Raw genomic sequence first — 27,613 nt, 5'->3', positions numbered from 1 at the left:
TGGTGTGGAGAAGACTCTTGAGAGTCCCTTGAACTGCAAGGAGATCCAACCTGTCCATCCTAAAGGAGATCAGTCCTGGGTGTTCATTGGAGGGACTGATGCTGAAGCTGAAACTCCAATACTTTGGCCACCTCATGCAAAGAGTTGACTCATTGGAAAAGACCCTGATGCTGGGAGGGATTGGGGGCAGGAGGAGGAGGGGACGACAGAGGATGAGATGGCTGGATGGCATCACCGACTCGATGGACATGAGTTTGGGAAAGCTCCGGAAGTTGGTGATGGACAGGGAGGCCTGGCGTGCTGCGATTCATGGGGTCGCAGAGTTGGACACAACTGAGCAACTGAACTGAACTGAACTGAAAATGTTGATGTTCAATCTTGCCATCTCCTGTTTGACCATTTCCAATTTGCCTTGATCCTGGACCTAACATTCCAGGTTCCTTTGCAATAATGCTCTTTACATCATCGGACTTTACTTCCATCACCAGTCACATCTGCAACTGGGTATTGTTTTTGCTTTGGCTCCGTTTCTTCATTCTTTCTGGAGTTATGTCTCCACTGATCTCCAGTAGCATACGGGGCACCTACTGACCTGGGGAGTTCATCTTTAAGTGTCCTATCCTTTTGCCTTTCATACTGTTCATGGGATTCTCAAGGCAAGCATACTGAAGTGGTTTGCCATTCCCTTCCCCAGTGGACCACGTTTTGTTAGAACTCCCCACCATGACCTGTCCATCTTGGGTGGCCCTACATGGCATGGCTCATAGTTTCATTGAGTTAGACAAGGCTGTGGTCCATGTGATCAGATTGGTTAGTTTTCTGTGATTGTGGTTTTCATTCTGTCTGCCCTCTGATGGAGAAGGATAAGAGGCTTAGAGAAGCTTCCTGATGGGAGAGACTGACTGAGGGGGAAACTGGGTCTTGTTCTGATGGGTGGGGCCATGCTCAGTAAACCTTTAACCCAATTTCCTATTGATGGGCAGGGGCTGTGTTCCCTCCCTGTTATTTGGCCTGAAGCCAAACTTTGGTGGAGGCAGTGAAGATAATGGAGACCTCCTCCAACGGGTTCCATGCAAGCACTGCTGCATTCAGTGCCCCCAACCCTGCAGCAGGCCACCGCTGACCCACGCTTCCTCCAGAGACTCCTGGACACTCATGGGCAAGTCTGGGTCAGTCTCTTGTGGGGTCACTGCTCCTTTCTCCTGGGTCCTGGTGCACATAAGCTTCTGTTTGTGCCCTTCCAGAAAGTTCTGTGAAAGTTCTGGTGGCTCTATGGTGGGTTAATGGTGAAAGCTCCTGTAAAAGGGCTTATGCCATACCCAAGTCTACTACACCCAGAGTCACTGCCCCTGAAGCAGTCCACTGCTGACCCGTACCTCCTCAGAAAAACCCAAGCACAGTTCTGTCTCAGCCTCTGTGGGGTCTCTGGGTCCTGTCGCACACAAGGTATGTTTGAACCCTCTGGTGGGTATGGGGTTTGATTCTAAATGTGATTTTGCCTCTCCTACCATTTTGCTTGGGCTTCTCTCTTGCTGGGGCAGTAATCAAGACCATTCCCAAGAAAAAGAAATGCAAATAGGCAAAATGGTTGTCTGAGAAGGCCTTATAAACAGTTATGAAAGGAAGAGAAGCAGAAGGCAAAGGAGAAAAGCAAAGATATATCCATTTGAATGCAGAGTTCCAAAGATAGCAAGGAGAGATAAGAAAGCCTTCCTCAGGTATCAGTGCAAAGAAATAGAGGAAAACAATAGAATGGGAAAGACTAGAGGTCTCTTCAAGAAAATTAGAGATACCAAGGGAGTTTTTCATGCTAAGATGGGCACAATAAAGGACAGAAATGATATCGACCTAACAGAAGCAAAAGATATTAAGAAGAGGTCGCAAGAATACGCAGAAGAACTATACAAAAAAGATCTTCATGACCCAGATAATCATGATGGTGTGCACTCACCATGAGCCAGACATCCTGGAATGTGAAGTGAAGGGGGCCTTAGGAAACATCACTACAAACAAAGCTAGTGGAGGTAATGAAATTTCAGTTGAGCTATTTCAAATCCTGAAAGATGATGCTGTGAAAGTGTTGCACTCAATATGCCAACAAATTTGGAAAACTCAGCAGTGGCCACAGGACTGGAAAAGGTCAGTTTTCATTCCAATCCCAAAGAAAGGCAATGTCAAATAATGCTCAAACTACCACACAGTTGCACTCATCTCACACGCTAGTAAAGTAATGCTCAAAATTCTCCAAGCCAGGCTTCAACAGTATGTGAACTGGGAACTTCCAGATTCAAGCTGGATTTAGAAAAGGCAGAGGAACCAGGGATCAAATTGCTAACATCCGCTTGATCATTGAAAAAGCAAGACTTCCAGAAAAACATCTACTTCTGCTTTATTGACTATGCCAAAGCCTTTGACTGTGTGGATCACAATAATCTGTGGAAAATTCTGAAAGAGATGGGAATACCAGACCCCCTGATCTGCCTCCTGAAAAATCTGTAAGCAGGTCAAGAATCAACAGTCAGAACTGGACATGGAACAACAGACTGGTTCCAAATCAGGAAAGGAGTACATCAAGGCAGTATATTGTCACCCTGCTTGTTTAACTTATATGCAGAGTACATCATGAGAAACGCTGGGCTGGATGAAGCACAACTGGAATCAAGATTGCCGGGAGAAATATCAATAACCTCAGATATGCAGATGACACCACTCTTACCTAGGGCAGAAAGTGAAGAAGAACTAAAGAGCCTCTTGATGAAAGTGAAACAGGAGAGTGAAAAAGTTGGCTTAAAACTCAACATTCAGAAAACTAAAGATCATGGCATCTGGTCCCATCACTTCATGGCAAATAGATGGAGAAACAGTGGAAACAGTGAAAGACTTTATTTTTTGGGGACTCCAAAATCACTGCAGATTGTGACTGCAACCATGAAATTAAAACACACTTGCTCTTTAGGAGAAAAGCTATGATCAACCTGGACAGCATATTAAAAAGCAGAGACATTACTTTGCTTTTTGATTTTTCCAGTAGTCATGTATGGATGTGAGAGTTGTACTATAAAGAAAGCTGAGTTCTGAAGAGTTGATGCTTTTGAACTATGGTGTTGGAGAAGACTCTTGAGAGTCCCTTGGATTGAAAGGAGATCCAAGCAGTCCATCCTAAAAGCAATCAGTCTTGAATATTCATTGGAAGGACTGATGCTGAAGATGAAACTCCAATACTTTGGCCACCTGATGCGAAGAACTGACTCACTTGAAAAGACCCTGATGCTGGGAAAGATTGAAGGCAGGAGGATTAGGGGATGACAGAGGATGAGATGGTTGGATGGCATCACTGACTCTATGGACATGAGTTTGAGTAAATATCAGGAGTTGGTGATGGACAGGGAGGCCTGGTGTGCTGGTCAGTCCATGGGGTCGCAAAGAGTCGGATATGACTCAGCAACTGAACTGAACTAAACAGCCTGAGGTATGTTATGGAAACCTGAGCTAGTGCAAGTTATATGCTCTATAAACAATATGTAATATGTAAAATTTGATTTAAATACAATGACCAGCTTAATCAGTCATATAATGTGGGCAATCTTTTAGCATTATAACAAGATTTATGTGTATATATTTATGGCATAAATGTATAAACCCTAAAAATTTGATAAATTCATATGGTAATTTTCCCTAAAGAAATTTATAATGATTTACTTTATTACACATTGTCCATAAGCCAAGGGGTAGACAAATATTTTAGAGTATTTCTAAAACGGAAAATTGGAGTTTTAAATGGTTAAAGATATCACTTAAATATATTTAAAATGGCTGTTGAATAGCTGAGTGTCCCTGAGATTCTCATACTGAACAACTTATTTTAGAAATGTAAGTATTATGAAATAAGATGACAGTACACTAGTAACTAGTTTACTGAAAAAAATATGGCCAAAAAGCTACTAAAAAATATTGCAAAAAAGTTACTGAAAAATTGGTGAGAAGCAGTAAGATGCTTTCATACTTATTGTTCTATAATTCAGTGTAGAAAATATAAAGCAGGTTTTCCATGTTTTAGGGGAGGTGGAATGGTAGTTAATTATTTCACTTATTTTACTGAAGTCAAAGTTTGCAAACTGAATTAAGCATGGTTAATAAGAAAAATAATTAAACAGGACATAGCAGGTGGTAAATAAGATGCTAAAAAGAAAGACTATATATTTTGGGGGAATAATAGTGAGTTGAAAGAGATATGATGTTAGTAGGTATTTCACAATGATTAAATGTTATATTCTGGGGTGAGACTGCTTGGGTTTGAAGTTTTGCTCTGCCAATTACAAGTTATATAACCTTGGTTAATTTATTCCCCCTAAGCCTCAAACTTACCATTGCTAAAGGCGAAAAAGTAATAACTATCTTTTATGTTAATAGTGTTGATTAGTGGTATAAAAAATACTGTTTAGTATAGTATCTACAACACAATCAATGTAATAAATGATCATGATGATATGAATCATGTATTATTATTTTTCAAAAATGACACCACTAATGTAATTCCAATCTAAGTGAATATGGTTTATTTTGAAATAGACTAAAAATAGAGGAAAAAAAGGGAGGAGTCAAATTATTTTTATATTTGCTTATTGCAGAGGCCCTCTTCAGACTCTGACATGCCTTCTCAGGCTTTTCTTTGGCTCAAAGTCTGCTGCAGAATTCACCACCCAGGGAGTCCAGTCTGTGGTATAGAGCTGTTTTCCTGATATCCATTATTTGAGGTTATACACATCAGTGAATTTTCTATCTTGCCTACTTGCAGTTTTCCCCGTTTTGGTGTACTATAATCATAGCTGCCAGCCTGTCCCACTGTCACACCTTTACAGGGCTCCTCAGAGGCCTGTGATAAAACCATCGCTCCAGGGTAAGTACAATACACAGACTCCATTCTCACAGGGAAGAAGTGTGTGCTGGCATGTTCTTATAAGCTTTCCAAAGTTTTGCTTCTCATTTTAAAAAACTCCGCTTTAAATAATCAAACAAAGGCATCTGCCAAAAACATTTGGCTCTGCAAATAGCAAGTAGATTCGCTCCTCCTGCTGAGGTTGGCAGATGATAGCTTAGGAATTAGAATCAGGAAAAGTAAAATGTCTGGTTACTGAGAACTCTGATAAAGATAGGAATCAAAGGAATTTTAGAAAACTCCTAAGCCAAAGAAACACAAGTAGGGAACAAATGTCCAGAAAAAATGTGTAGGGCTTAGCACATACTAGGTCCTTAGTAAATAACACATGAATTCAAAATCATGGTACTACTTCTGTCACAGAGAATGTTAAATTACCATTTCTTTTCAGCTTTTACCTGCAATCCTAGAGTATTATGTGATATATAAGTTGATGAAATCAGAAAACGATATTTCATCCTGTGGCACTTGTTGGTTTTCAGAGTTTTTACATGCAAAAATTTCCTGTTCATTTTTGAACTATGTTGGATTTCTTTATATTAATAATTGGAATTCTATTAAAGTTCCTGAAGAAGACAACACAGACTTGCAAGTGAAAAAAAAGACTTTCAGAGTTTTTTTTAGGTCATTGACATGTGATAACACTTGGGTTATAGATAAGAGAAAATTCTGTCTCTATTCTCAAATTTCAGTAGGGAATTAAAAAAAATATTTTAAAGGTCTAACTTTTATATAAATGCTTAAATTGCTCTAAAAAGCATACAAATTCCAAACGCAAGCTCCCATCTCATTTTCAATGACTTTATTGAGAACATTTTGCAAATTAGATTTTACAGTTTAACATTTTACACTTAGAAATTTTATCTGCTACTACATAAGTTGCAAACTTCTCAAAACACTACAGAAAATCCTTTATTTCTTTGAATTTTTCTGTTCCATGCTGAGCTCCTGAGATATATTTTTTCTTTCAGCTTCATTTTCATCTTCCTGTGAAATAAATTTGAGAAAACATTAAAATACAAACTTTAGAGCATTTAATCACCTATACTTCATACACTTTAACTTCATTTCTCTGAAGAATTAACTATCATGATTTCAGTAATACTAGGGAAAAGGCTATAAACAAAATGGGTATGTAACATTTAAATATTTACAGTGGATGCTGTTTTATACTATAAGTTGACTAAATTTTTCTATATATTTTTAAAAGCAACTTATTTTATCAATGACCTAAAAATTACTTTTGAAAACACTTGCCACTAAAAAGTATCCTTTTTAGGGGTCAATCAGATATTTTTACTTCACTATTTGATCAAAAAATAGTAAATTTAACTTTTGAGACACTTTATGTACATTGGCATTTTTGTCTCATCCAGCATACTTTCTTGACAGGTCTGCCAATTTTCCAATTACTTGTACCACCATATGTTATCTGAAATCAGTCAGCTCTAAAATAGGAAACTCTAAAATGGACACGTCAGGCAATAGAATGCTTACATCTTCTACAGTTTCGATTCTGAGTGGTGGCTTCATAATTCATAGCAGGCTCCTGTGGAACATGGTGAATAAATAAAGTGACATCATAATGTCTGCTTCCATAGGAATGAAATACATCTTTTGTTCAATATTAAACGGTGACCTCCAAAGTATAAATAAATGAGAATCTGGAAAAATATGTCATCTTACATTTTATAATCCATCTCATCATCTATGTTCTTTCAACAACACCAAAGTACAAAGCAGTCTTGCTTTCCGAGTATTTCTGAAAGACCTTTCATTTTTATTAACTGAAGTAAAAAGCATTGTCTAACCCTTTACGAGTTAAAGTATGAGTATCTTAATTTCTTAAGCATCTCTGGACAACAGTAATAATATCAGTATCACCAAACATATAACCCTGTACCTCTTTACCTTCTTATAAAAACCAAATTCAATTAAATTAAACAATTACTGAGCTTTGGTTAGTAAACTGACTTTATTAAGTAAATGCAAATCAAGGTGTGTGTGTATATATATATATACATCTATATATGTTGTCCATGAAAAACCACATCCTTGCCCATAAATATTAAGGTGGAGAAAGTCTCCTTTATAGACACTGTCTCTAAACTTCAACAGCAACTGTGATTTAGCCTTTGTCAATACCAGGAAAGTAGAAAAGTTATCAATATTATCAGTCAGCCTGAATAATTATAGATATGTTGGATACAGAGGGTGGGGTTCTGAATATCAATTTAGGTGATGTAATTTTATTATATTTTTCTAAGTATAACAACCACTGAGTGTTTTTGTTTTTGTTTTTTTTCCAAATTTTCTCTACTGAATAGAGATATAATGTTGAATTGACTTTTGAAAATCTGTTAATGAACAGGTCTGTTTTGGGCTTCCCCGGTGGCTGGCGTCCCAGTAGTAAAGAATCTGCCTGCGATGCAGGAGCCTCAGGAACTGCGGATTTGATCCCTGGGTTGGGAAGATCCCCTGGAGGAGGGCATGGTAACCCACTCCAGTATTCTTGCCTGGAGAATCCCATCGACTGAAGAGCCTGGCAGGCTACAGTCCACAGGGTCACAAAGTCCAAACACGACTGAAGCAACTTAGCCCACACGCAGAGTTTCCACTTTAACTCAAACAGAGATTATATTTTAATTACCACCTAATAAAAACCAAATCCTATTCCATATTTTCTGCTGTCTTCTTCAGGTGGAACACTGACAGAAAGTGTTACATCAGCAGGTAAAGGTGGCAAGATTTTATGAGGTAGGACTGAATGTGTGTCTATATGTTGCTCAAGGCAAGGTTTTATCTTTTTTATCTTGTATTCTTACCATCTAACAGGGTATATTTAGTATCTAGGTGGAGTTCAATAAATATTTCCTGAACTATTTTAAATACTAGGATAAAGAATGAGTAAGAGGTGTGTGCTTTGGAAAAGCAAAATATCCTTCCTTATCCAGTGGTTACACTTCTGAGTTTACTAAAACAGTATTGAGAACAGGAATAAGCAAAAATGTTTGAAGCAACATTAGCCAAAATTGCCTTTACTAAATTCATAGTCTTTAATTTTTGGGAAAAAAAAATGGAGCTTTTATCATGTGAACGGTCTAGTAAGTCCTCACAGCAATATGACTTACTGGTTTAACAAGTGTGGTTACCTATTTTTCCCTGAGAACTCGGAAGTATCTATCATATTTCTTCCATAATTAACTAACATTCTTTATATAAGGTCAGTCTTTTTATTGAATTTTTCTTAGTAATAAAGTATAGCTAATAAACGCATGTCTATTCTAATAGTACCTCCTATTCAGGACAGTTATGACAGTTTCTTATGATGAGAGTATGTCTTAAAATATCTTGCCTTTCTATGCCTTTAAACTATTTGTGTAAGTTAGCAAGATACAATCTCTTCTTCCTTTGCATAAAAATAGCTGTAATCTGGATATAGAAAAGGATTAGGGAAGTGTAGAGAAGGCATTTAGTCTCACTGATGAGTCCCACACAACATAACTGCTATGGTATAGTATCACCAAAATAATAAAAATAATAGCAATAGACTTTAATCACTATAAATAAAACATCAGAATAAGATATAATAAAGCTCCAGAAAGGATTTTAGAAGTTGTTTTTTTTTTTTTCAGAAGTGCTAACTTGTATTTCTAATGTTACATTGTCAGTTTTTATAAGAACTTTATGAACAGTTCAAGATTAATAAAATCATTAAAATAGTTCAGGCAGCAAATCAAGTATCATTCACAAATGACTGTGTAATGAATGAAACTACAAAGAAAGGAAGCTCTTCTACCAAAGTATTTCTTCACTACTGGATTAATAAAGGCTGGCAAAAATTTCTTCTGACAGATGGCAGGTTTTGTCACTCTTTTCTAAGATAAGACATCTGTTTGTTTCCCAGTGAAAGAAGACCCTTGCTACAAGGATCATTTTCTTAGTGACAGCCCTGACAAGTTTGACATTTGTTTCATGAAGTGTTCTGAAGCAGCCAACAAGAAAATGTACCCTTTGGGGCTTCTGGGAAGTAGAGAAGTTTACCTCTTAATGTTTAAGCCTGTTAATTTATACTCCAGAAAACATGTTGATTATAGCAACCTTGCAGATCTGTTGTTACTTGTGGAATTTCAGGAATACACACATGTAACAGTAACACTCATAATGCCAAATCATTACATGGGATTCCTTGACCTCCCTGCTCTTTGTACACTGACAGCATTGTTGGAGTGAGGAGAATGACGATTTCTAGGCATACATGGACCATGTAATTATGGACTCATGCTCCAGGTGGCAACATGAGACTAAACAAGTTATTCAAAGAGAAATAAGAAAGAACAGTGCCATTTTTCATCTAAACTAGATCCCACAAAACCCAAAAGAGTCTGTTTAAATACTACTCAGCTTGCAGCATCAATTTGGAAGAGGTGGCCTTTTATTTCCCTTTATTTACAAATTTGACTTTGTTCTCAAAATAGTTGAAAGAATTAATGTCAATAAAACCTATCCATCCCACTTTTCCTTTCTCTTGAGGTAACCAACTCCAAACAAAGAGCAATTATTTTAGCAGCTGGATTTCTTAATGCTCAGGTAGTATCTAGACTCAAACTTACAGTCTATGAATACAGATGACTCTGTATTTACCCTACAGACTGTCAAGTTTTAAATGATTTCTTTTAAAGGTTGGATTATACAAAGGGACAAACTTTCCCCATTATTTCATTTTATCTTTAAAGATGACTTTATGAGTACCTTTAGAGTAGAGAAATCTGTCAAACACTACCTTAACCAAATGATTAGGGTTAACATTATCAGTAATGCATATTAACATCAACACTTTGGTAAGATGCTTTACGAAGGGCATGTTAATTCTGATTTGTGGTATCCTTCCCAGCAATGCATGAACCTCAGTCTAATAAGAAAACATCAGATAAACACTCTATAAAAGAATTGAACAATAGAAGATAATAACACTAGAGGAAGCTGGATGAAGGGCAAATGGGAGTTATCTGTGCTATTTCTGCAACTTTTGAAAGTGAAAGTGAAGTCGCTCAGTTGTGTCCAGCTCTTTGCCACCCCGTGGACTGTAGCCTACTAGGATACTCCGTCCATGGTATTCTCCAGGCAAAAACACCGGAGTGGGTTGCCATTTTCTTCTCCAGGGGATCTTCCCAACCCAGGGATCAAACCCAGGTCTCCCACATTGTGGGCAGATGCTTTACCGTCTGAGCCACCAGGGAAACCCCCAAGTTTTGGTAAGTCTAAAATTATTTTAAAATAAAAAAAAGATCTAAAAAACAAAATAGAAATGAATACTTGATGAAAGTTTTCTAAATTCAAAGTAAGGGTGATTTATTCACAAAGATTTTATGTAAAAGAAAATTCAAGGTTTTTAGCCTTTACGTTGAAAATATACAGCTAAAATAAATTGCTTATGCTTTCCATTTTTGTACTTAAAATTCCTTTCTTAAGTACCTCAACTGTTTATTATGATGATGCTATTAATTTTTTATTTTCTTGTCTGTGCTTCCAGGCATTTTTCTTCCATTTGTACTCTGAGTACAGATTACTTTTACAGTCAGAAAATATAAGCTTTATTTCCAGAAATAAGGAAGCATAATGGGAGACTGTTTTCAAAGAGAATAATGTCAGCTGTTTTCATTTTATAGCAGCAGACAAAGACATATGGTGGGAACAGTAAAATAAAGTGAGAAAGTACAACTAAGCACTAAAATATTTCTATTTTCTTATGATATTTTCTTTAGATTTTAAATATTCCTTTAATCAGAGAGTTTCTGTAATCAGATCCAAATTAAGAGTTGAAATTATCTGTATGCTTTAACTATGATTCTTTCAAAACTGCAGTATATATGCAGCTTCCAGTAAAAAATATGAAGGCACACTTAACCTGTTAATTGTAGAGTAAGTACAGAAAAGCAATATATAACATACTCTGTAATCTGTGGTAAAAAATTACTCTTTTACTCATTTAAAACATACCAGATGTTAACTCTCAACAGCATTTAAGATTGTGCTTTTAATACTGAAAATATGCTAGTGCTGCACAATGGGAAAAATTTATCTTAATAACTGAAAAAATACTGATGATAATGAAAATGTTTTAGGCAAAAATGAGCATGCTGCATGCTTCAGACTAAAATTAATTAGAGTTTTTAACGTTTTACAATTCCACCATAATTCTTTAAATGGTGCATTTACTTCATGGCAATAAACACTTGGATCATTAAGTAAAGTGCAAAATGTGTGTGATGTGCTACATTTAACAACCTTTGCCCTTTTTTCTGTACTTCTGGCATTCAGTTTTCCAACGCATTGAATAAGCAATTGAAGACCACAATTAAATTTCCTGACGTTGCATATTTGAGATTCTTATTTCATTTAATACAAAAGGCAATTAGTCTACCATTTTACAACTGAATCCCAACTTTAGTAGGCCATGATAAAGATACTGAAATGAACTTACAAGAAATGCTTAATTAGATTTACAGTAAAAAGCAAAAGAGGTTTTTTCTTATGATAGAAGTGGCATATTTAATTAGAAAGTCTAGGGCTACACTGTAAAATTACAGTAACCTGGGAAGTTCTTCATGAACCTAACTCAAACATAAATGTTGCTAAATAAGATGGAGCTGTTTTATAAATTTCTACCTTTTCTTTCTACTTAGTGATTCAACAAAAGATAATTAAATATTGTCTAATATTGTAATATTATCTAATATGGGAACATTATCTAATATTACAAAATCATGGGCTTTATGTTAATAGCAAGTATAATACGTACGTAAAAGGACAACGAGTGCTCAGTCGTGTCCGACTCTACGACCCCGTGAACTGCAGCCCTCCAGGCTCTGTCCACGGAGTTTCCCAGGTGGGAATACTGGAGAGCGTTGCCATTTGCTACTCCAGGGGATCTTCCTGACCCAGGGACTGAACCTGTGTCTCCTGCATTGGCAGGTGAATTCTTTACCCCTGTGCCACCTGGGAAGCCCCAAAGGGATGGTAATAAATTTCTAATTTCATGTATGAGTATATATAAATTTCATATCTCATTTATATCATTTATTAGCAATCATATCTTTCCATTTGTGATTCTGGAGATCTAGTTGAGTAGGTTTGCCCTTCTAAATTTTTAGTTTCTCTTGTTACCTTTAACTTCCTTGTGGTGTTTTTTGATAGCATGGAAATGGGATAATTAAAATAAGGCTTTGGATTTCCCATGTATGATTTGAGATCAAGAGAGAATTTCTGTGACCTGGGAAGAAAGGCCCTAAGGATTGGTCAGCTATTTGGGGAGGGCATATTTAAAGGAAAGGGAAAACAGTAAGTGTAAGAGTCTGGCAACATTGAATTAAAAAAAGGAAAATGAATGATGGATGGTAAGTGTGAGTTAGGGCAGACACTTAATGAGCATAAACTTAATTCTATAAGCTTATATCTTCCCATAAACATGAAAAAAAAAGCATAACTTTGAATTTTTAGGTATTTAACACGTTGCTAAACTGCTGGGCCTAGAAATTTTAATCATATTCTTTTCTTCTCTGACAGATGAGTTCTTGTATTAGGCATATGTTTGATAACCTCTGCAGAACTTATGATTTTTTTTTAATGATCTTAAAGATAATAAATTTTCCTTCTCTGGTAGACTTCTAATATCTAGGAAATAAGCTTAGAAGTGTACACTAGAATAAATCAAATTCTATAATGGGGCAATATATTCTCAAATGAGAACAGCACAAATCCAATGTATATGAATTAAAAGATTATGTTATATTAAGATATAACATTTTAAGAGGCTCTTCAAAAAGTATTTTTTGCATAAATCATCTATTATTTGCTAAATGTAACATTACAAAAATGCTAAATGTGTTAATATTTAAAGATAATACATATGAACTTTTACTTTTCCCACAGGTATTCAAGGAGAAGAGACATTTCTAAATTTATGTTGTTTGATTTTTTCTGTCCTAAACATACACACACAAGATTAAATTTCATCAAGCAAAAATGAGGCAAAAATAATGTCTAAAAATGTCTGAGGTAACAAGCTCACCAGTAAAATTTCAGTTCCACAGCTAAAAAATTTCTAGGTTGTATAAAAATTAGTGACTGACTCATTAAAATTTCCAGTCATACATGCACTGTTTTATGACTGGAAATTATTCAGCAATAAATGAGTTATTTATACAAGCTGGAAAATACTTATATGTAGCATATTTTTATTTATTAATATAATAAATAACCATTGATACTGAAATTGGCCATTGTGGAAGAGGTGACCTCTTCAATAACATGTGACAGCATTTTGTGTATCCTTCACAATATGATGAGAAGTTGAATGTAACATAGATTTAAAAGGCATTTTACATAATATAATATTAAAAGGATTTTGGTGGAGGAGATCAAGATGGCGGAGTAGAGGGATGTGGAGCTCACCTGCTCTGTATGTGTGTGTGTTTGTGTGCGTGAGTTGCTCAGTTGTGTCCGACTCTTTGTGACCCCATGGACTGTAGCCCACTAGGCTTCTCTGTCCATTGGGATTCTCCAGGCAAGAATACTGAAGTGGGCTGCCATGCCCTCCTCCAGGGGATCTTCCCAACCCATGGATTGAACCCAGGTCTCCTGCATTGCAGGCAGATTATTTGCTGTCTGAGCCACCAGGGAAGCCTTGACCTGCTCTAACAAATACATAAAAATATACCTACTTGTGCAACAATTCTCACAGAATACCTGTTGAAAGCTTGCAGAAGATCTTATACAATCAGAGCTGCAAGAAAGATCCCTATGTGTACAATAAAGGGAAAAGAGAGAAAAGGAGGAATCAGAACAGAACCTGCACCCCTGGGAACCTCCTTCACTACCTGGGAAATGTGCTAAAGCACACAGGGAGCATCAGAAGCTGCAGAGGAGAGAGTGCGAGCTGGCCTGTGGCCCTCAGAGTGGAGAAAGACCAGCAGCAACAGTCCTGGCCACCTCGCTGCACGTCCCAGCTGGAGACATGCACCTGCTGGTGTGTGCAGTGACCAGGTGTTGAAACTTGGGCTTTAGCAGGCAGACCTAGGGAACAGTATCAGTTTGTTTGTGGAGAGACAGACTAATGTTCTTGGAGTGTGGCCCAGATCACGACTGAGGAGTGTGTGCAGGATGGAGGGCAGATCCATCACAGGAGCCCCACTGTCCACTCAGCAAAGGAGAACTGTGGGTCTACCTGCACCTCATTCTCACTGTGCTCACAGCAGGGCATGGGGCCCATACCATGGATTTTGTGAACTTCACAGGCACTCACCTGGAGGTGGGGCTGAGTTCTGAACTGATTTCCAGCACTCCTGCAGTGGAGGTGGCCCCCCAGTGCTGCAGGAATAGCAGTAACGGTGATTTCTGTGGATGCACAAACCAGATGACAGGCAGTGGCTCCTCTTGTAGAGGAAACACTCCAGTCCCACCTACCTCACACCACAGGTTAGAACTGGATCTGGGGGCTGGTACTCCAACAACTGGGGAGCAGACCCTATCCCGCAAAGGGCTGTGGCAACCCGGCAGAGCAAGGCCTGCCTAAAATCCAGTGTAGGCTTTGTTCACCAAAACACCAAACAAATCCCCTATCAAGGAGACAGGGGCCAGCATACCCTGAAGAAAGACTTGGCAAGCATCCATACCAAAAACAACCTGGCATCAACAATATTGGACTCAAACAGTCTACATAGTCACTCACATATAAAACAGCCCTTTAAAACCACAGTAGATAACTGTTTCCCCTAAATCATAGAATCAGAGAAATATTGTTGTTCAGTTGCTTAGTCATGTCTGACTCACTTCACCATCTCCCGGACTTTGCTCAAACCCATGTCCATTATGTCAGTGATGCCATCCAACCATCTCATCCTCTGTCATCCCCTTCTCCTCCTGCCTTCAATCTTTGAGAAATACAAGTAGAATGAAAAAGCAAAGGAACTACAGCCAATTAAAAACAAAACAAAACAAGAGACTCCCTCTGAATGAACAATGATACAGACCAACCAGTCTACCAGACCTCAATTTCAAAAAGGAGGTAATAAAAATGCAAAAGGAATTAAGAAAGACTAGCAACAGAAATGTATACCAGTGTAACAAGAAACCAGAAACCATAAAGAGGAGCTAATAAAAATCAGACAATTCAATTTTCAAGGTGAAAACTGAGCTAAAGGCTATAAATAGCACACAATGTAGCATCATCCGTAAGTGATCTGGAAGACAGAATAACAGAAATCACCCAATCAGAACAGGAGACAGAAAGTCAAATTAAAATAGTGAAAGTAATATATGAAACCTATGGGATAATACAAAGCATGTCAATCTATACATAACAGGCCTCCCAGAAGGAGAAAAAAAGAGAAAAGGGGATCAAAAATATATTTGAAGAAAATATGGCTGAAAACTTTCCAAACCTAAAGAAGGAAGCAGATATCCAGGTACAGCAAGCACAGAGGGTCCTTAACAAGATGAATCCAAAACATATCTAACAAGATCTACTCCAAAACATATCATAATTAAAATGGCAAAGTTAAAGAGAGGATTATAAAGGCAGAAAGAGAAAAACAGTAAGTTACAAGGGAATTCATATAAGGCTATCAGCTATGACTCAGCTGGTAAAGAATCTGTCTGGAATGCAGGAAGCCTGAGTTCAATCCCTGGGTTGGGAAGATCCCCTGGAGAAGGGAAAGGCTACCCAGTCTAGTATTCTGGCCTGGAGAATTCCATGGACTCAGTCCATGTGGTCACAAAGAATCAGACACAACTGAGCAAAAAAGGGAAAAACATGCAACCTAGAATATTCTACCCAGCAAGATTATATCATTTGGAATAGAAGAGATAAAGAATTTCTCAGATGGTAGCTCCATGGTAAAGAATCCACCTGCCAATGCAGGAGACATGGGTTCAATCCCTGGTTGGGGAGGACCCCACACAGCAACTAAGCCCATGTGCCGCAACTATTGAGCCTGTGCTCCAGAGCCTGGGAGCCACAACTACTGAAGCCCTTGCACCCTAGATTCTGTGCTCTGCAACAAGAAGCCACTGAAATGAGAAGCTCATGCACTGTAACTAGAGTAGCTCCTGCTCGCCACAACTAGAGAAAAGCCCACACAGCAATGAAGACCCAGCACAGTCAAAAAATGAAACAGTAATAATTAAAAAAAAAATTTCTCAGATAAGCAAAAACTAAAAGAATATATGAATGCTATGTGTATTAGATGCTCAGTCATATCTGACTCTTTGTGACTCCATGGACTGTAGCCTGCCAGGCTCCTCTGTCCATGGAATTCTCCAAGTAAGAATACTGGAGTGGGTTGCCATGCCCTTTTCCAGGGGATCTTCTCAACCCAAGGATTGAACCTGGGTTCCCTCACAGCTCAGTCGGTAAAGAAATATACCTGCAATGCAGGAGACCTGGGTTCAATTACTGGGTTGGGAAGATCCCCTGGAGAAGGAAATGGCAATCCACTCCAGTATTCTTGCCTGGAAAATCCCAAAACAGAGGAGCCTGGCAGGCTACAGTCCATGGGGTCACAAGAGTCGGACATGACTTAGCAACTAAACCACCCACCACCACCACCTCCCATATTGCAGGCAGATTCTTTACCATTTGAGCTACCCTAGAGAGTAATTTGGAGAAGGCGATGGCACCCCACTCCAGTACTCTTGCCTGGAAAATCCCATGGATGGAGAGCCTGGTGGGCTGCAATCCATGGGGTCGCTAAGAGTTGGACACAACTGAGTGACTTCACTTTCACTTTTCACTTTCATGCACTGGAGAAGGAAATGGCAACCCACTCCAGTGTTCTTGCCTGGAGAATCCCAGGGACGGGGGAGCCTGGTGGGCTGCCGTCTATGGGGTCACACAGAGTCGGACATGACTGAAGTGACTTAGCAGCAGCAGCAGCAGAGGTTAGTTAGCTCTGTGAATACTAAACCAATCCTAAAAGAAATATCTAAAGGTCTTCACTACACAGAAAAGAAGCAAGAATCTACATGAAAGGCAAATAACTGAAGATTACTTAAATAAGTAAAAAAATTGACTATTACTTAAATAAGCCAGTACAAATATTAACAATAAAAAACAACGAAAAAAATTCTGTGAAAGCAATTCTAACTACAATGAACAGCAAAAGGATAAAAATTAAGATGTAAAATAGGACATCATAAAATGTAGGGAGGGAAGTAAGAAAAATGTAGATCTTTTAGAATATATTTGAGTTTATATGACTACCAGTTGAAAGCAAGTGCTATGGGTCAATATACTTGAAAACCAGGATAATCACAAATCAAAAACATACAGTAACTTCACAAAAATCAAAAAGAAAGGAACCACAGCATAACAGAAAAGAAAACCATCAAAGCACAAGAGAAAAACAAAAAGAAGACAGGGACAAAGAAGAAATACAAAGGAATCAACTGGAAAACAAGGTTTAAAATGGCAATAAATAATTATCAATAAATAATTTGAAGGTAAATGGACTAAATGCGCCAATCAAGACACAGAGTGGCAGACTGGATAATAAAACAAAAACCTACAATATGCCACTTACAAGAGATTCTCTTTAGGGAAGAAAATGTATACATTGAAAGCAAGGGGATAGAAAAAGGTGTTTCATGCAAATAGAAATGATATTCATATCAGACAAAACAGACTTTAAAACAAAGGCCATAAAGAAAGACAAAGGAGATTACCCAATGATAGAAAGATCAATTAAAGAAGAGGCATATATGTACCCACTATAGAAGCATCTAAATACATAAATAATAACAGACATAAATGGACAAACTGATGGGAATACAATAATATTAGGAGACTTTTAACACCCCACTGACATCAATGGATAGATCTCTCAGAAAGAAAATCAACAAGGCAACGGAGATCCTAAATGACACAATAGAACAGACTTGAGATCCATAGGACAGTACATCTAAAAAGACCAGAATATATATTCTTTTCAAGTGCATATGGAACATTCTCTAGGATAAATACATCCTCTACATACTAGGACACAAAACAAACCTCCATAAATTAAGAGGACGGAAATTATTTCAAATATCTTTTCTAACTACGACAAGAAAATAGAAATCAATCACAGAAAGAGAAATAAGGGGGAAAAAATGAGTATATGGAGACTAAACAAAATGTTACTAAAAAATCAGTGAGTCAATGATGAAATCAAAGAGGAAATAAAAAATACCTTGAGATAGATGACAATAAAACACAACCATACAAAATCTATGGGGCACAGCAAAAGTCGTTCTAAGCAATCCTGAGAAAAAAGAACAAAGCTGGAGGTATAACCTTTCCAGACCTCAGACAACACAGAGCTACAGTAATTAAAACAGCATGGTATTGGCACAAAAACAGACATAGATCAATGGAAAAGAAAAGAGCACAGAAATAAGCCTGTACGCCTTTGGTCAATTAGTCTTCTTCGGCAAAGGTGACAAATATAATGGAGAAAGACATTTTCTTCAGCAAGTGGTGTTTGGAAAGCTGGACAGCCACATGTTAATCAATAAAGTTAGAACATTCCTTCACACCATGCACAAAATTAAACTCAAAGTGACTTAAAGACTTACTAAGACATGACACCATAAAACTTCTAGAAGAGAACATAGGCAAAATATTCTCTGACATAAATCATACCAATGTTTTTTTAAGGCAATCTCCCAGGGCAAAAAGAAATAAAAGCAAAGAAAAACAAATGGGCCCTAATTAAACTTATAAGCTTTTGCACAGCAAGAAAAGAAAAGAGTCACTCAGTTGTCTCCAACTCTTTGCGACCCCATGGCCTATTGCCCGTCAGGCTCCGCTCTGTCCATGGAATTCTCCAGGCAAGAATAGTGGCACGGGTAGCCATTCCCTTCTCCAGGGGATCTTCCTGACCCACAGATTGAACTGAGGTGTCCTGCATTGCAGCCAGATTCTTTACCATCAGAGTCACAAGGAAACCATGAACAAAATGAAAAGACAACATATGGACTGGGAGAAAATATTTGCAAATGGTGTGACTGAAAAGGGCTTGATTACCAAAATATACAAACAACTCATACAACTCAGGGCTTCATACAACTCAGGGCTTCCTGGTGGCTCAGTGGTAAGGAATTGGCCTGCCAATGCAGTAGATGCAGGTTTGATCAGTGGATCAGGAAGACTCTTGGAGAAGGAAATGGCAACCAACTCCAGTATTCTTGCTTGAGAAATTTCATGGACAGAGAAGTCTGGCGGTTTACAGTCCACAAGGTTGCAACAAGTCAGATACAACTTAGCAACTAAACAACAATAACATACAACTCAGTAACAAAAAAACAAACAACCCAATCAAAAAATGGGCAGAAGACCTAAATAGACATTTCTCCAAAGAAGACATACAGATGACCAACAAGCACATGAAAAGATTTTCAACACTGCCAATTATTACAGAAATGCAAATCAAAACTATATTGAGGTATCATCTCACACAGTTCAGAATGGTCATCAAGAAAAAGTTTACAAATACTAAATGCTGAAGAGGGTTTGGTGAAAAGGGAATCCTCCTACACTGCTGGTGGAAATGTAAATTGGTATAGCCGCTATGGAAAATAGTATGTGTTCCTTAAAAACCTAAAAATAGAGTTACCCTATGATCCAGCAATCCCACTCCTGCTCATATATCCAGAAAAGACAAAAACTCAAATTTGGAAAGATACATGCACCCTAATGCTCATAGCAGCACTATTTAGAGTAGCCATGGAAACAGTCAACAGATGAATGGATAAAGAATTGGTACATATATATACAATTGAATATTAGTCATCCACTGAAATAATGAAATAATGCCATTTGCAGTAACATGGGTGACCCTAGAGAATATCATACTAAGCAAAACAAGGCAGAAAGAGAAAGATGAATACCATATGATAAAACCTGTGGAATCTTAAAAAAACTATACAAAAGAACTTATTTACAAAATAGAAACAGACTCATAGACACAGAAAACAAACTTATGGTTACCAAAAGAGAAAGGGGTAAGGGGAAGATAAGTTAGGAGTATGGCATTAACAGATACACACTACCATTTGTAAAATAGATAAACAACAAGGATTTACTCTACAGCACAGGGAACTGTATTCAATATCTTTTACTAGCCTATAATAGAAAGGCATAAAAAATTTTATTGTGTATAAATATGTGTATAACCAAATCACTCTGCTGTACACGTGAACCTAACACAATATTGTAAATTAATATTCAATTAAAAACTATACTTCAATTAAAAATTTTTTTTTGCTTAGTCAAGCCCTATAGTTAATATTTACCTAGACTATGTATCAAATCACTGTCAAAGAAGTAGAATTTATTTAAATGGTAATATCACAATCTTAAAGTGCTACTTTAGGGAAGAGGTAGAAGACATTCAAAGAGTGGAAGGCAACACAAACTCCCCTAAGGAAAGTGGTGTTATTTATGTCACTTAATGTTTAGGTTTGATAATTGTCCTATTTATATAAGAAGTTATCCAAAGAAGCTGGGTGCTTCATACTCACCATACATGTTCTTGCAACGCTTTTAAAATCAAAGTTATCTCAACACAAAAAGTAAGAACAGATAAGCAAACAGAAAAATGATCTCTCTTAGATGATTTAGAAATAAGTATACTTATGTTGTAAATACTATAAAGTTTCTCATCAAAAAAGTATACAGAGGTTATCAGGGTTATGAGTAACAGTTTCGGCATTTCTGTGATATGGACAGCTCATTACAGACTCCATACTGTAAACTAGTAAATTGTATTTACTGCTTGCTAGTAAAATCATAAAGTCATTCAGAGATACTGAGTTATGTTTCACATATGAAATTCATTGTAGTGTTTTGAGGATTCATGAAGTTTAATAAGAAGCATGAGAACCAGATTCAACTCTTAACCGTAAAATGATCTTCTCGTTTTACAAGACTCTTCATCCCTTGACTCATATTAAACATTTTATCTTTTAAAGATAATATTAAGTATTGAAGTAAGTTCTATTCCTAGAAATCCTTCCTTTCTTCCTCCTGCAAAAATTTATTGAACAATGACTGTGTGTCAGACACTGGGAAAGGTACTGGAAATAACAAGATGAAGTAAGTGTCTTCCTGCCTAGAGGAGCCTATGTTCCAATGTGGTAGAAAAGTGAAAGTGAAGGTTGCCCAGTTGTGTCTGACTCTTTACAACCATATAGTCCATAGAATTCTCCATGCCAGAATACTGGAGTGAGTAGCCTTTCCCTTCTCCAGGAGATCTTTCCAAACCAGGGATTGAGCCCAGGTCTCCTGCATTGCAGGCGGATTCTTTACCAGCTGAGCCACAAGGGAAGCCCAAGAAAACTGGAGTGGGTAGCCTATCCCTTCTCTAGCAGATCTTCCTGACCCAGATATCAAACCAGGGTCTCCTGCATTGCAGGTAGATTCTTTGCCAACTGAGCTATCAGGGAAGCCCAATGTGGTAGGTAGGCAGTCATATAATTACAGTGCAATGGAGAAAGTATATTTTAAAGTCTATCAGGCATAAACTGTAAAGAGAAAAAACTGAACTACAACAATACATAAGGAGAGTTTTTTTTAAAAAAAAAAAACGAGTTATATTCTAGAGATAGGGTATGGCATCAGAATAATATATCCTCCTTCATTCTCAATGATTGGTATTGTGCATCTTTGAAACAAACACTTCTCAACATAACTTACACTGACTACTCTTTTATTCTGATTAACTCAACATCAAAGGACTATCTCTTTGAGAAATAAACTTATGCCTAAAAGTGAATTTTTAAAACTTTACTCCCAAGTGAAGAGATTAAGTTGCTGCAAATGTCTCTATTTCAAGTTGAATGCTATTTTCCCTAGAGTGAATACATTAATCTTCTCAGTTTCATTGGAAATTAATAGCTCATTAGACATCCAAGTAACACATTTCCTATGGCACATTAATTTTTCATGAGTGGAAAAAAGTTGATTTTGCTTCAAAAAAATAAAAACAATATTTTAGAAAATTCCACACAGAAGTTTTCTCTAGTAGTGGCACTTCATATCAGAGTCAAATATAACAGCCATATTTTCTACACTTTGAATTCAAAATAATTGTATAAACACTATTTTGCTCTTTAAAGAAAAGTGTTAAATGTTTTAAACTCCTTGCTTTAAACCATTACCATAATGAAAACCAAGTACTGATACCGCTGTAAATGATTGCCAAAAGTAGGCCTTATGGCAAGTACCAAATCAGTTACAAAGCTTGTCTGAAAATGTATTTACCTAACTGATGTTTTCTATGACCAATTAGTTATCCTATAAGTATAAAGTATTTCTCAATATTCCATGATCAACACTATAAAACATTAGAAAAAATATTTGATAAAATAACATTTGAAAAACCTATTTGAAAAGATCATTCAGAGAGCTACAAAAGCCATTTATACATTTACCCCTGATTATCAACTGTGCGTCAGTTATTGTGATAGGTGCTAAAAAGAAAAAACCCAAAACTGATATATAAGGCAGATTCTGAGCCTTATGAAGCTTTTAATCTCTACCCAAAACAATGATTACTTGAGCAACTATAATTGCAATTAAGACATATTCAATGAAACTATAATGCTATGAGCGTTTTAAATGAACAACCTAAAAGTTTCAGAGAAGCTTGTCCCCGTCCTGAAAATGACAAATACATTCAGACCTGGAAGATAAGATGGAGAGGTAAACCTAAAGTCCACACACAGATAACATCAGAAGACAAAGAAACATCTTAGATTAATTAACCATACAACCATCTAATAGTCTTAATTCTGAATATATCAATACAAGGTATGAAACATTAAAAAGTTATATTTTCTATTACTTGCAGTTAAAGCATCTCTACCAATATAACACTGGCATCTTTGTTAATTTTCTTCTCTTAGTTCTCTGAATTTTCCCCATATCTTTTATTCCTTTTAACTTCCTTTTTTGTGTGTGCCGTAATGCAAAAATTTTATTTTATTTTCCACTTATTTTTATTAGTTGGAGGCTAATTACTTTACAACATTGTAGTGGTTTTTGTCATACATTGACATGAATCAGCCCTGGAGTTACATGTATTCCCCATCCCGATCCCCCCTCCCACCTCCCTCTCCATCCCATCCCCCTGGGTCTTCCCAGTGCACCAGGCCTGAGCACTTGTCTCATGCATCCAACCTGGGCTGGTGATCTGTTTCACTATAGATAATATTCATGTTTCGATGCTGTTCTCTTGAAACATCCCACCCTCGCCTTCTCCCACAGAGTCCGAAAGTCTGTTCTGTACATCTGTGTCTCTTTTTTTGTTTTGCATATAGGGTTATTGTTACCATCTTTCTAAATTCCATATATATGTGTTAGTATACTGTATCGGTGTTTATCTTTCTGGCTTACTTCACTCTGTATAATGGGCTCCAGTTTCATCCATCTCATTAGAACTGATTCAAATGAATTCTTTTTAATGGCTGAGTAATATTCCATGGTGTATATGTACCACAGCTTCCTTATCCATTCGTCTGCTGATGGGCATCTAGGTTGCTTCCATGCCCTGGCTATTATAAACAGTGCTGCGATGAACATTGGGGTGCACGTGTCTCTTTCAATTCTGGTTTCCTCGGTGTGTATGCCCAGAAGTGGGATTGCTGGGTCATATGGCAGTTCTATTTCCAGTTTTTTAAGGAATCTCCACACTGTTCTCCATAGCGGCTGTACTAGTTTGCATTCCCACCAACAGTGTAAGAGGGTTCCCTTTTCTCCACACCCTCTCCAGCATTTATTGCTTGTAGACTTTTGGATAGCAGCCATCCTGACTGGTGTGTAATGGTACCTCATTGTGGTTTTGATTTGCATTTCTCTGATAATGAGTGATGTTGAGCATCTTTTCATGTGTTTGTTAGCCATCTGTATGTCTTCTTTGGAGAAATGTCTGTTTAGTTCTTTGGCCCATTTTTTGATTGGGTCATTTATTTTTCTGGAATTGAGCTGCAGGAGTTACTTGTATATTTTTGAGATTAATCCTTTGTCTGTTGCTTCATTTGCTATTATTTTCTCCCAATCTGAGGGCTGTCTTTTCACCTTGCTTATAGTTTCCTTTGTTGTGCAAAAGCTTTTAAGTTTAATTAGATCCCATTTGTTTATTTTTGCTTTTATTTCCAATATTCTGGGAGGCGGGTCATAGAGGATCCTGCTGTGATTTATGTCGGAGAGTGTTTTGCCTATGTTTTCCTCTAGGAGTTTTATAGTTTCTGGTCTTACATTTAGATCTTTAATCCATTTTGATTAACTTCCTTTTATCAATGTTTTTAGAACTCTGTTACTCTTATCTGGAGATGGCTCTAAAGGGCCTCAAATGCCATCTATTTTATGTTGACTCTCCAATTTATATCTTCAGCCTGGCATATATTCCATGTTTTAAGGTCATATGTCCACTGCTACTCGATGTCTTCACCGAACTTTTCGGTAAGCACTTCAAACAGACCAGGTACAAAGCCAAACTTGATTGCCTTTCCCCAAGCTCTATCAACCTCCCTCAAAAGCCTTATACCTCTCCTGGTCTATAATTTATTCAGTTGCTCAAATGCAAACTCTGGGAGTCATTCTTTGATTCTTTTTTTTCTCTTATACTCCAGTGCTAGCTCCTGTTGTCGCTATTACCACAGATAATACCATTTCAGTATTTCCATTCCATATTTCCTGCCATGATTACTCTAATGCCTTCCTAATCAACTGCTTCCATTTTACTGTTGTACAACCGATTCTCCACATAATAGGCAGCAATTTTTGTAAGGCACAGAGGATATCACATCCCACCTTTGCTTGAAACCCTCCAGGAGTGCTGTATTTAGAGTAGATTAATCTAAACTCATGCCATGGCCTGTAAAATCCTATAAAATCTGGTCCTTCCCACCTTTCAGGCTTCATCTTCAACAGTTCTCCAACTTGCTTATTAACCAGTTCCAAACATGCTGGTCTTCCTTTTGATTCCTGAACAAATAGCACTAGCTGTTCTCTCTGCCTTTAACTTTACCTGCCTAAGTTGTTTTGTTTTGTTATAGTCTTAGTGAGTTCTCTGACATCATGCACATGGAACCAGCCTTTCCTCCACCAACCAGACTGTTCTTCATAACATTTGTCACAATGAAATAACCATTTACTTGCTTATTTTATATATTATCTGTATTCCCTCACCAGAGTGTAATCTCCATGATAGCAGATTTTCTCTGTCTTGCTAACTACAGAATTCTCAGAAGCTAGTGTCATTTCTATCATATCACAGTCTCAATATTTCTTTACTGTATGAATAACTACGCTACTATATAACTGTATAGGAAACAAATAAATAGTAGTTTCGGCTTTTTCAATATTTATTAAATACAGAGTACTCACATACACTGTATCTAATACTCACAAGTGCCAGGCAATGTCAAGTATTATCATTCCCATTTCCCATCCAGAAAATTGAGAATTAAAGACATTAAAGAATTACCTCAGCTGAATCCAAAGAATTCTCCTTCTAATATTCCAGACAAGTAGAATTGCTCATGATCAGTAAATTTAAACCTCACTTATTTTTCCAAAATATCAATAATTCAATTTTTGCCCAACAGATACTGACCGCATTAATTGCTCAGTCATACAAAAAGATCTTAAATCTGTCTTGCAGAAATGATTGAAAAGCAATTTGTAAATCCAAAACAGTTTAGCGATTGTGCACCTTGAAGATTATTTATAGAAATCCTGATAAACATACCACTTGCCTTTTCATTCTTTCAAGCATTCTGACAATATTAGGATTTGTTTTGTTATATTTCCTAAATCTTATGAGGATACAGAAATGGTTGAGAACAAAAAGGGGTATTGGGAAAATGTTGCAAGGAACAGTTCTGAGAAACATAAAATTCTGCCATTACCTTGGGATGGCTGCCCTTTTGTCTTCAAATAAGCCTGTGTAAAGAAGATTTATTATCAAGGTCCATGGCTTTCTCAATTCTTTGACAGATATCAACACAAAGGCCTACTTTCTGAGAAAGAAAAAATAGTCTCTATTTTTAAGAAAAAGGATCATAAGCCTTTATAGAGGTAGGTCCGTAAAGGACTCTTGGAAGTTTTTGGAAATGTTGAGAGTTCAAATTGAAGGGTCTCAAAAGAAAATCCTGGTATAATATTAAATTGAATATAAAACTGACAAAATGCAACAGTTAAGGAAAATTAAGTTATAAATTTAAATATAAAATAACTTTGTAACATAAAAGTTAATGATCTCATAGCCACATTGTTCAATCAAATTCATTAAACATTTGGAAAGTGCTAATTTTCGTTAATACAAGTGTTCAACACTTACCCAGGAAACAAATCTCTAATTCTCCATTGAATTATGAAAGCATTTTAAAAGGATGATTTTACTTAACTTTTAAAGATACTATCATGCATTTTATCATAGACAGAAAATACATAAACAGAATGTGACCTTTTAATTCCAATTTTCTTTTAAAATTAAAAAATTAGCTGTATACTCTGAATTTCACCACAGTTTGAAATGTTTTGTTGATATACGATATATCCAGTTTCAAAAGAATGATAAAACAGAATATAACTGAACAATAGCAGGCATTGGAAACTGTGATACCATTTTGCCTCCTCTGAATGTAGCCTAGCATCAGTCATTGTTAGGACTCAGCACACAAGTAGTATACCCCATAATTTGATTATGTATTTTATACATCACAAGCAGGTCAATAAATATGAAATAATATGTTGTTTTCTGGAAAGTTATATGGAAAACTTGGTCACATTTTCTACATTCAGAAGAAAAAGTGGGCTTCTAATATACAAAATAAATCTACATCTTTATTTAAACTAAGATTTGTTTAAAAAAAATTAATGATGTGTAGGCGCTAGTGGCAAAGAACCTGTCTGCTAATGCAGGAGATATGAGACTCTGGTTCAATCTCTGGGTCAGGAAGATCTCGTGGAGGAGGGCATGGCGGGTTACTGTCCACAGGGTCGTAAAGGAGTCAGACGTGACCAAAGTGACTTAGTATGCACGCACAATAAAAGAACGAGGAAAAAGAAGGAATAGGGAAAACTAATGAAAAATGTCCTCCTCTCTTTCTTTCCTCTATTTTTTCAATCAAAAATTATTTAGTGAATACCTACCACATGCTGTGCGCATGTTTAGGGTAGAGAGGAGAACAAACACCTGATCCCTTTTAAGGAAACTTATGCACTTGAACTGTAAAACTGAGTTCAACTTACGCTTCCTACCTTCTCTATTCCTTGTCAACAGACACCTCTATGTTTCTTCAGAAAGTCAAATTATTTTGTTTATAAAATATTGCAAACATAGCAATAATAATAGCTACAACTTACAGCACTTATTGAAACCCCCTGGATATTTCTTCCCCAATCAATTCCTCTTCCTTTCTTTTTACAAGACGTGACCGATATACTGAACTGGACATCACTCCTTGGTATGCTTTCATATTTTAACATTTTATATGAGTGGCATCATATTAAACTTCTATAACTTCCAGGTTATTTTCAACACTATATTTTACTTATTTATTTGTTATACTTTTAAAATAACATACATGTTTTCAGCTCAAAAACTAGCATTACAAACTAGAAAGAATCCA

The 27,613-nt window shown here is 36.8% G+C and overlaps 1 protein-coding gene across 6 annotated transcripts in view; it reads right to left on the bottom strand.

The window, feature by feature from the left end:
• Positions 1-5,723: 5,723 nt before the first annotated feature.
• PHF14 (PHD finger protein 14) overlaps positions 5,724-27,613 on the bottom strand; it is a 203,542-nt gene continuing 181,652 nt past the window's right edge. Inside the window, exons 18-20 of one of the 6 annotated variants that reach the window (XM_043462730.1) lie at positions 25,889-25,922; positions 6,434-6,485; positions 5,724-5,923 (exon numbers count right to left, since the gene is read on the bottom strand). In XM_043462730.1, coding sequence (XP_043318665.1) covers positions 6,466-6,485; positions 25,889-25,922 — 54 coding nt within the window. In that variant the 3' untranslated portion in view covers positions 5,724-5,923; positions 6,434-6,465. Of the gene's footprint in view, positions 6,486-14,240; positions 14,333-21,555; positions 22,660-25,888; positions 25,923-27,613 lie in introns of those variants that run through there. The other 5 variants (XM_043462722.1, XM_043462729.1, XM_043462723.1 and 2 more) reach the window with 5 other exon arrangements.

The sequence above is a fragment of the Cervus canadensis genome, chromosome 3, assembly GCF_019320065.1.
Source record: "Cervus canadensis isolate Bull #8, Minnesota chromosome 3, ASM1932006v1, whole genome shotgun sequence".
NCBI lineage: Eukaryota > Metazoa > Chordata > Mammalia > Artiodactyla > Cervidae > Cervus > Cervus canadensis.
This window is presented reverse-complemented; position numbering and strand designations above follow the sequence as displayed.